Source organism: Natator depressus, chromosome 11 (genome assembly GCF_965152275.1).
Source record: "Natator depressus isolate rNatDep1 chromosome 11, rNatDep2.hap1, whole genome shotgun sequence".
NCBI lineage: Eukaryota > Metazoa > Chordata > Testudines > Cheloniidae > Natator > Natator depressus.
The window spans coordinates 49,704,375-49,715,765 of NC_134244.1; the positions used below are offsets into that span (position 1 = coordinate 49,704,375).

General features: G+C 41.0%; 1 protein-coding gene across 1 annotated transcript in view; it reads left to right on the top strand.

Moving 5' to 3' along the window:
* LOC141995610 (hyalin-like) overlaps positions 1 to 10,160 on the top strand; it is a 96,707-nt gene extending 86,547 nt beyond the window's left edge. The window contains exons 6-9 of the mRNA XM_074966865.1: positions 1,703 to 1,921; positions 5,448 to 5,714; positions 7,481 to 7,717; positions 9,806 to 10,160. Coding sequence (XP_074822966.1) covers positions 1,703 to 1,921; positions 5,448 to 5,714; positions 7,481 to 7,717; positions 9,806 to 10,017 — 935 coding nt within the window. The 3' untranslated portion in view covers positions 10,018 to 10,160. The remainder of the gene's footprint in view (positions 1 to 1,702; positions 1,922 to 5,447; positions 5,715 to 7,480; positions 7,718 to 9,805) is intronic.
* The last annotated feature ends 1,231 nt before the right edge of the window (positions 10,161 to 11,391 follow it).

The window sequence follows — 11,391 nt, forward strand, 5'->3', positions numbered from 1 at the left end:
CTCAGAGCAGAAGTTGGCCTGAGAATTTACCCACTTTGCTTCTCCTGCAAAGTCTGATCATAATTAAGTGTGTGTGTATGTGCAATGGGGTTTCCCTCTTTATTGACAGCCTTCCAAAGTGGCTTGACAATAAACTCTCTCACTACACATTTTGCCTGTTTTCTTTTAGCAAATCTTTACTTCTCCTTCCCTCCCCATGTTTCTAATAAAAAAAGCCATTATGGTTTAGTATTGCTCACTACCATGATTATTCACTAGCATCGTGTATAGTGTCAGGAGTTGAGCAGTCACAAATAGTGTGTGTAGGTCCTACAAAATTTAATTATTTTTGTTGGTTATGGAGAACAGGTATTTTAGATTTTGAAGGCAATTTCTCAGCATTATTAATGTTTTTAAGGTAGCACAACTGTCTGGCTAATACTAAATTGTTGAACTAAGATCCTTTAACTCTTGACTTAGAGGTCTTCCAAAATACTTCCTGAGACTTGCAAGCCTAATGCTATTCCCTCACCTCCCCATCACTACAGGAGGAAGGTGTACCCTAGTGCTTGTCTACGCTTGGACATTGACCAAAATAGCTATTCTGGAATAATTATTTAAAATTTTAATTTATAATTTCTAAATGGATTAAGTTAAATCAGAAAAGGGCAGTCTTATTCCAGAATAAGTGTGTCCACTTGTAGAGTTATACTGAAATAGCTATTTTGGTAAATTTCCCAGTGTAGACAAGCCCTTACTGGTGAGTACTCTACTGGCCATTTTTATTGGATACTTTTCAAATAGAAATTGAAAGAGAACATAATTTCTTAAACAGATCCAAGAAGGACTCCAAGGAGGCAAGAGAACCATATATTTAAGGAAACAGGGCCAGATGGAATAGCACCATAGAGCGCTGCCTGCATTAGCTTCTGCAAAGGACGCAGAGCAGTCCCATACCGCCAAGGGTGGTGTCATAACTACTTACCCTGGGTTCTCCCGCGGGCCTGCCTGAGGCACAATGCATTCTGGAACTCTTGCTTGGCTGGTGCAGCTCTGTACTACCCCCAGCAGAGGCTTCCGTGGCTTTGGGGATCAAACTGAGGTATCTTGTTGGGGATTGGCGACATCACAGGCAATTAATCTAATCTGCAGATGGATTAATTTTAAACGTCAAAACATAGTTTTATCATTTGAATGGGGTGTATAGATGGAGACAGGGTCTCACAGCGGTGTCCCCAGTCATCTGTCTATGGTAAGCAATTGCAGATGACACAGAAAGCGTGGCCAGTTTCTTTCTGAAAGCTCAAATCAAGGGTGTGGAGCAAGATTTATTTTTTGCATAGAGCCCTCTGTTAACACTGAAAGTTTGTGATATGTTACCGGAAATGGCAGTGTGCTACTCAGGTTGTAAATTTGTTCCTGTCAGGTTGTATGTGATAAACCATCACAAATAGCTACTTTTTTATTTGAGCTAGAGTCTTACATGTGAAACCAAAATGACATTTTTACCCCTCATTCAAGTATTGAGCAGTATATTTATGGTTTTGATAAATCCCTCACGCTGCTTTCTGTTGTGGCCTTGTGTTTAAGCAATGTGATACATTTGCGCTTGCCAGGACTCTACTCTCTATTATATGAAAACTCCATAACACTTTTGTGCATCATGGCACCATTTTGGACATATCTTTATTAACTAACCTCATGTTCTGTGAACTATTAACAGTCAGGCGTCGCACAGGGTCCAGAAGAGGAGATTCACTACAGTACTATGAGGGTGACTGCAATGAACAGGCCGTGAAAAAAAACATCCTAGCAACTGTGGAACAAATTGTAGCCAAAGATCCCTCTGTTATTTCCCAGTGCAACAGGCACCCAAACACCTGTGGCAATTTCAGAATATCAGATCTTTCTGTTAACTGTGGGCCTGGAAACAACCAAAGAGGTAACAAATTGTCTTTTCAGAACATTTTAATGTCACTGTGGTAGTGATGGACAGTATTTTTTCTCCTACCTGTTTTTTAATATGCTTCATAATGTCTTCTCTCCATCTGTGGTAATTCATAATATGCAATCATTTGCGATTAGCTGCAGCATAACATAAACCATAATCTTAAAGGCATACATATTTAATGCCCTAACCTATCACTAATGTGCACCATTAGCTCCCATCATTCTTGATGGGAGCTGGAAATCCTTTTCTACTTGCTTTGAACTACATCTACTTAACTCATCAAAATCATATATTTTAAAATATAACAGCTGTATTGCAATGTACTAAACACAGTACAGATATAACAGATGTATTGTAATATACTAAACATTGGCTTTCAGAAAGTACTTCAGGTGAGCATGAGTTTACAGAAGTGTGTAATGTGTCAAAGTCCAATGCATCTCACAGAAGCTATGTGGAAATTATGAAGGACAGACAGCTGTAAGATCAGCGTGTCAACTTTTACTTGAATCCAAAATGTATTAGCTGAAAGATATGATTCTGCAGAGGTCCTCAGGAGTGGAATGAATGAAAACGAGTCCAGAATAAAGGCACTCAAGGGGATCTGCCATACAAATACTTCTGTAGGTGACGTTAGTTTGGGAACATGATGGCAATGAGCCCTTTCTCTCTTTTTGTGGATTGGGTAGAAGCAAGGTGGACAAACATTAAAAAGTTTTGTTTCATTGTAATTCGACTTCTTTGTTCTGGACTTTTGCTGTTAATTTTTGGTGCTGTTCATTTTAGTTGCAGTCCAGAGTGAAAGACTGATAGGATAGACTCTCTCACAATGTTTTATTATTTGCTACTTGCGGCTCAAGCCAAAAACTAGGTTGTGACCAGGGCTCTGGGGGCGGGGGCCACACTGAGATTGTTCAGTCAGGGCAAACTGCAAAGAATGGGGCAGATGATCCCCAAAACTGGAGGTTATTTGTAATAATTAGACTCAGCAAGCCAGCAACACAACAGCTTCTACAATACCTTACTGGTTACCCAGAAGCCAAAAGCACAGTTCCCTTAAAACAACACAGCCTTGGGCTCCTACCCAGACAGCCAAGTCAAATATGATGAGGATTACTGAAAATCTTGTTCATCATATAAAAAGTTCTACCAAGCCCAAAGGCTCAGACACATTACCCACCAGGTCACGGATTATTTCAGACATTACTGAAATACACACTTACAGCCAACTCTTATTAAATAAACTAAAAATTATTTAAAAAGAAAAGAGAGAGAGTATTGGTTAAAAGGTCATTATACATACAGTTATGAATAAAGTTCTTAGGTCAGTTTCATAGTAGAGATGGTGAGCTTCAGTGTTACAAAAGGTTCTTTCAGAATCAGTTATGTAGGTCACAGTCCAATGGCCAATATCAGGGTGACCCAGGCTGGATCTGGGGATCTCAGTCTTGTGACTCAAACTTCCCCTGATGAAGCGTAAGCAGATCTGACATGGAGGCCCAAGAGCTCTTTTTATAAATCCCTGGCAGGCTATTGTCAGCCTTTTGACAGCAGGTGTTCCTTGGGTGAAGAATAGTGGCTTTGAAGTAACCTCCTATTTCCTAAGCGTCACCGGTAATTAGCTATATGGGTTAGCATAAGGCAACTGTCCATCTCCCACCATTTACAGGTAGTTTACTACATACTTCAAAGAGAAATGAAGACAATGATATTACTACACTCACAAAAGGAAAAGGAGTACTTGTGGCACCTTAGAGACTAACAAATTTATTTGAGCATAGTCTCTAAGTTCCCACAAGTCCTCCTTTTCTTTTTGCGAATACAGGCTAACACGGCTGCTACTCTGAAACTACACTCACAGTTCATCTAAATGTTAACATCTCCTTTTGATCTCTGAATTGACAGAATACAGCGACATATAGGAACCATTTGGTTACATTGTCAACCTCTAACAATATATATGTAAACACACAAAAAACCGCAACTATTATCTACTTATCTATCTCTAAAGGTTGAATCAGGGGCAATTAGCCTGCTAGTTGTGTAACCCTTTCTGTTTTACCCTGTGTTACATAGGCAGAGCAAATTTATTTAACAATGTATCTATATCTATCTATCTATCTATCTGACTTTTTAAAAAGGTCACATTTAGTTCATCTTCAAATCTGAGGGAAGTTTTGGGGATACTATTTTTGGCTCTCCCTGCTTATAAGTGTTCAGGTCTCTCAAGAGTACCTGAATTTGCTTCTTTATACTGCCATGTCACCGTATCCTATCTGTATGCTGTGCCAAAAATCTGGGCTTTTGTTTGTATTTGTATTCTTTTGTTGACATGTTTCCATTTTTGCCTTAAATTATTTTTTTTTATTATTTCCCTGCAAGCTTCCTGATTCAATTTTGTACTTCATTAAAGATTTCATATATTTCAAATAGAGCCCAATTTAATTAGTTTTTTAATTACAGCTGCAGCAAGCTGTTTACTAGAGATTCTTAGTCTAGTGAACAAGCCCCCTGTAGAAAACAAGAGCTATTTAGCCTTAGAGAAAAGTGAAAAATAGCCATTTTAAAAATCAGAATGGGAATATTTTGCCCACATCACACAACGCTATGGGAATGTTCTGAAATTCCAGTTTAAAGGATCCCCATTATAGAAGAATTATGCCCCAGAACATGGGGATAAAGATTCTGGGGGAAGGCCAAGAGCGGTGTGGTGACTTGACTAAATCCCAGTTGAGTAAGTGTATTCTATTCAACCCAAATTCTCCTGTAGTTTCAATTGGCTTAGGCAATTTTTACTTTCACATTCTGATTTGGCAGTAATTTACACCACATTGCACTCCCTTTGCACAGGTACACGTTACATAAGGTGCCAAAGGCAGTGCAGAACCTTTCCTGAGTATGCGCTACGCGGTGGGCAGCATAGATGTCACTTTTCAAAGGCGGGTGAAGCATTTATGTCCTAAAAGTATCCTGATATAAGTCTAATTAATTTCTTTTTTTTTAAGCTTTAAGAGCCATATTTTCAAACATATTAAAGTGCTGATCTGCAAGCCCCTAAATACCTTTGAACATCAAACCCTAAGACCTTGTGAAATTCTCCTCTCTGTTACACCCAGTGGGAAGCCCAATGACTTCAGTAAAGTCTAACTGGTGTCATGGAGAGAAGAATTTAGCCCATTGTAAGTAAAATCAACATGCTTTGTTGAGATCTAATTATGGGCCAAATCCCGGCACTACTGCTAAGCATTGGGAAATCTCCCATTGACTTTCTTGGGATCCAGATCTGGTCCAAATGTCTTAAATACTGTACAATGGCACAATGCCTTTGCCTAAAGTGTATTGCAATTCTATTCAGTTAAGAAACATGCAGTTAAATAACCTTAGATCTGAGCAGCAGGGTTGTCTCATTGCATCTTATTGTGAAACACAGACTATCAATATTACTTTCTTATGCTTCTTAGCATTTGGAATAGCCAAAGTCTGATATATATTATTATGTATATTGTTCTTTCCTCAGATACTGAACCACCTGTAGTGATCTCCTGTCCTCAGAACATTGAGATAGAAACCAAAAAAGGAAACCCCTACTGGAATGACTTGCCCGAATTGTCTTGGAAGGAGCCTGTGTTTGAAGACAACTCCAGGGGTCCACTGACAATCACAAAAGGAGGGTCCAATGTTAATAATGGAGACAAACTGGCATATGGCCAATATTCAGTGGAATATATAGCAACAGATCTTTCAGGAAACCAAGCCAAATGTTCCTTTGAGATCTCTGTGAAATGTATGTGTTTGGCTTATACTCAAGGTCAACAGAATAGAATATAATGAAGTATTAATGCTAATTGTCCTGTGGCATTTGTTGTTTGATTATTAATACCAAGTGGGGGTTAGGATATAAACTCTCACATTTTGTCTACATCTACAGGCCATTTATATGCAAGGGTGAAAACATGTATCCCCAAATGTTCTCCTGCCCCAGCTCCAGGGCTCTCCCTACCCATAAGCAAAGTACGCAGCTTCGTAGGGGACCAGGAACTTTGGGGCACCAAATTTCCTGGTGCCCTACACAGTTGTGTGCTGCTCCAGCCCCTGCTCCGCCTCTTCCCCATGGCCCCTGCCCCTGCTCCCCCCCAGCCCCACCTCTTCCCACCCCTGCTCTGCTCCAGCTCCGACCCCACTCCACCTCTTCCCCAAAACCCATGCCCCTGCTGTGTCCCCGCCCAGCCTTTTCGCACCCCACCCCCCCACTCCCCTGAGGACTGCAGCAGGGTCAGACCTGCACTCACTGGCGGTGGCGGGAAGTGCAGCGACCCAGACCCAGCCTGCTCTGTGCCACCAATGAGTGCTGGGGGATGGTTCCCCCCCTACCCCCAAAGCCTGGGAGCCAGGGGAGCGGAGCGGAGCAGGCTGGGGCCAGGTCACTCCACTTCCCACCACCCATGAGTGCGGGATGGGTCTGCCCTTCATTCACTGGGCGGCAGGAAATGGAAAGACCCAGCCCCAACCCACTCCACTCCGCCGGCTTGTGCTACTGCTCCCACCCCCCACAGAGGCCTGGGGCCCCATACAGCCCCCTGGTGGTGGTGGGGGGGGGGCTGCGTAGTGCACCAAAATGGCTAGGGATGGCCCTTCCCGGTTCTTACAGCTTTGCTCTCTGTCCTCACGCAGCACACTAGCTTTTTACTGAAGCCTATGTGTCAGCTCTGTGTAAAGAATTGCTTCCTTCAATGGCTCCAGGTACAGATCTTCACACAAGTTATAGAATTCAAACCAACCTGTTATAATGAAATATGAGCCTGAGATGCAAAGTTTGGCTCCAGATTGGAAGTTGGGGCCGAGACAAGGCTTGAGGGGAAAGATCTGGCATTCTGATTCAGGCTCCTCTCTATTCAAAGAAATCGTCTGTAACAAGCACGTTTTCAGAAGTGGTCACTCACTCACTTTGTGTGCCACAGTTGTGTGGGGTATCCCACTTGAGACATCTTGTGCCTGATTTTCAGGGCTACTGAGAACCCACTTTCCACAGAGTACCCCAGGAGCAGGTCACACCAATTCCCTGACTGCTTCTGAAAATTTTAGCTGTGTTCCTCCTGATGATGACCTGTTCTGTTCATTCCCTCTGGGGCACCTGGCACTGGCCACTGTCGGAAGACAGGGTACTGGGCTAGATGGACCTTTGGTCTGACCCAGTAGGGCCGTTCTTATGTCCATACATGCTCCCAAATACTATTTCCAGTATAATGCTATAATGAATTGCTGAAGACTGGCTGAATCTTACGTCCATGCAAGGGTTCAATCCCAAACTTTTCCTATGTTACGCAAAAAGGCACATAAGAACTAGTTTCCCTTTACACACAGTAGGGGACTAGTCGCATCATCTTGAAGATTTACCCAACAGCAACATTTTTATCATGTATATTAATTTATAGAAATATTTTAAGAATTTCTGTCTAAGATTTTGCATAATTTGCTTTTTAGTACATGTAAACAGTGTCACTCATTGTTAACTCAGTTTTTATTGTTGTCTTTTTTTATGTATACACAAAGCAATTGCATGCACCATGGAATTGCCGGAGCATGGAGCCATAGTCTGTGGCTATCCTTCAGTGGAAGGCATGGACCTCATGACCATTGACTGTATTGTACTGTGTCAAAGCAAATACCAGTTTAGCAGGGATCCATATCCAATATATGCATGCTCAGAGGAGGGACTTTGGTGGACCTTCACAAGCACATTCACGCCCATTGGCCCAAATTTGCCAAGTTTAAACCATAAGTGCCAAGGTAAGAAAGTTTAAATGAATGAAAAACTTTGTAACTAATTAAAAATTCTTATTTTCATGTTATATTTTCACCACTTTGATGAGCCTGATGGCATGTAAATTATATTTCAAGTATTCATTAAGAGTAGTTTACCCTTTTTCTATAAATAACACTTGTCAGATTTCTCAAATCAGCACTTGAGGTGGGTTGAGTTCAGCTGCTTGATTTACTTAATTATAGATTAAAAATATGGTGAGGGAGTATAGATATTTCACATTAATTATGTCCATGAAGAGCTGTGTTCTGATCACCAACCCTGAGTCTTTACACAGAAAATGGAGACATATCAATGAGAGACCATACCACTCTCTAACCAGTGGGGGATTACAGGAATAAATCACCATAGCTTTTTTAACTGATTACTTTTCACAAGAACAGAACCTGAATATATGGGACTTGCACAGGGACCTTTCAAGGGCTTGCATATTGGGCACAAGCAAACAATAAGCATTTTAATGTGGCTAAATGTAAAGATATACATTTGTAAACAAAGCATGTAGGCCATACACACAGGATGGAGGACTCTGTCTTGGGAAACATGACTCTTAAAAAGATTTGTGAGTTGTGGTGGAGAATCACCTGAATGTGAGCTCCCAGTGCAATGCTGTGGCCAAGAGGGTGAACGTATAATGCTTGGCTGCACCAACACAGGAATCTTGAGTAGAAGTAGAGAGGTTATTTTACCTCTCTGTTTGGCACTGGTATGAGTGCTGCTGGAACACTGTCTCCAGTTCTGGTGTTCACAATTTAAGAAGGATGTTGATAAATTGGGAAGGACTCAGAGAAGAGCCACGAGAATGACGAGAAAAAACATGTTTTATAGGGATAGATTTAAAGAGCTCAATCTATTTAATTTAATAAAGAGGAGATTAAGGGGTGACTTGGTTACACTCTGTAAGTGCCTACATAGGGAACAAATATTTGATAATGGACTTTTCAATCTAGCAGAGAAAGGTATAACACAATCAGGTAGCTAGAAGTTGAAGCTGGGCAAATTCAAACAGGATATATGGCATACATTTTTAACAGTGAGAGTAATTAACCGTTGGAACCATTTACCATAGGTAGATTCTTCATCACAGATAATTTTTAGATTAAGATTTGATGTTCTTCTGAAAACTGTGTTCTGAGAATTATTCCGGGGGAAGTTCTGTGGCCTGTGTTATACATGAGTTCAGATGATGATCACAGCGGTCCCTTCTATCCTTGGAATATATGAATCTATATAAGTTTTTTGGCTCTTTTGGAGGCAGACCTGTGTCTATCTTTGTGTTTGGAAAGTGCCTCGCTCATTCTGAATGCTATCACAGTATAAATAATTATAAGAACCCACTAGCACATCCTGAGACATCCATGTGGCTCATCTTTAGTTGCTTCGACAGTCCCAGGGTTACAGCAGTAACTATAGCCCATACATCTTCATAGTGGCTTCTAGAAGGTGGATGCGTAAAGACTGTGGATGCATTGGTCATGACCATGCTCTCTCCCCTGACTCATCCTAGGCCCAAAGAGAGAGAGAGAGAGAGAGAGAGAGAGAGAGTGAACATGAAGCATTGTTCCAGGCAAAAGGGTCTATGCTATAAAATTTTTCTTCAGTCTCTCTCTTCAGCCTGCCATGCTCAAAATGCAGAAAATTGTTGGCATAATTTTGATTGCATTCTGTCCTATTCATTTTATTTATTTTGGCCCTGATCCTGAAAAAACATATACATGTGTGTCATGATAAGCATGATAAGCATGAGAGTAAACCCAGTGGGTCAATTTATATACTTCAGATTACAAACACATCTGTAAGTCTTTGCAGGGTCCTTTTCCTAGGGGTTCATTCAAAACCCACTGAAAGCAATGTGAGCCTTAGTCCTTACCTTTAATCTTACCAATTCATTCTTTTATGATATTTGTTGTATTAAAAGTTCCAGATATGTAAACATTAAAATCAAAACTATCCTCATAGCGTTTGGTTTAAATTGCAAAATAGGATGCTCTGCGTCACTGAGGTGACCGGCTAGGTCAAAATTAATCCTGTGTTTTCTTTGCCTGTTTCTTTAGAACCAAATATCCATAAAAAGCCAAAAGTTGTTGATCAGAACTTTTACTTTGATGGTGACTGCCATGACAGAGCAGTGCAAGACATGCTGGTAGGACACTTGGAATATTTTCAGAGGAAAACTTCAGCTTATCAGTACTGTGAATTAAACAGAGAGTTCTGCAGAAAGTGGAATGGCTACCGCAATGTAACGGTGTTCTGTGGAAGCACGTGAGATGGAATGACTGTATTGTTTGTTACTTTTTTTTTAGAATGTATTTGCATGCATGTGTGAGAACTACATATTATCCAAGTATTCAGACTGTTCCTTGAAAGCAGTTTGTGCTGTAACCTTATTTCCTCTTGTAAAATAAAATTAGGGTAAAAATATAATCACTATCATTTTCTTTCTTCTGTGGAAGTGGATGACACTGAACTTTAAACCACAGGTTGGTTGGTTTTTACTGGTGCAAAAGAAAATGGTCAAATATCTTGAGCTTCCCCTATTGTTGCTACTACTTGAGAAATTTGGCATTGTGAGTTACATACAGGGACTGATAGGCGACAGGATACTAGTGAGTTACATTTGGGGACTTTTGGGTGGCTTCCACTTTTTTATTTTTTAATTATAATGTAAAACTGGTGACGGCAATTTTGGAGGCATATGTAGGAGCGTCATTATGGGGATATTTGTTAACACAAAGTTACACTAAGTTGTTTCAGAGTAGAGTGGCTGCTATTAAAAAGTCAATATTTGTCAATAATTATGCTCCTCAGAGTTATGTAAGATTATGACAGTCTTTTTCATCCGAGCGTTAGAATAGGAAGTATCTATTAGAACTTTGTGATAAGGGCATGCAAATATTGAGTATCAATAGAACTGGCTGAAAAAAAAAACAATTTTCCATGAAAAATATAGAGGGATATTTTCCTTCCCCATGTTTCATTCAACTTTATGACCAGCTCTGCCTGTTAATGGCCTCTATTCTATATCGTGAATTGGACTGTAAAATTATTTTACAACTAACAAGATCCCGTCCAGAATTAAAATATATCAATATTTATGTGTTGTCTTGGATTCAGCATTGGTAGTATCACTACCTAGCAACTGATCTGTAGTTGCCTGAATTAGATAAAGACATTGGGCCTAAGCCTTCGCTGGCATAGCTTGCGCTCGCTCTTAACTGAAATGTAGTTGTGTCATTTTTACCAGCTGATGATATGGCCCCGTATAGCTATTTTCGCAGAAAAAGATAGAAGACAAATGTAGTCTACTCATTAGGGCTCTGGAATGAAAGTCAGGAGAAAGTTCCTTGTTTGGCCATTAACTTGCTGTGAAATGTTGGGTAAGTCACTTAAGTTGTCTGTACCAGAGGTCCTTAACCTAGGGTTTGCTGCTCCCCGGGGGACTGTGAGCCCTTTTGTGGGACAGAGGGGGTGCAGAGCCCCGCAGCTGAAATTCAGTGCCCTGAGCCCCGGCACCCCCCTGCAGGGCTGAAGCCGGGACTGGTGTGGGGCTGAAGCCGAGAGCCCCAGTGTTTCCCCCTCCCTGCCCTACGAAGTTGTGAGCTGTGCAGGACTGGACCCCTGAGCCACGGCGTTCCCTGCA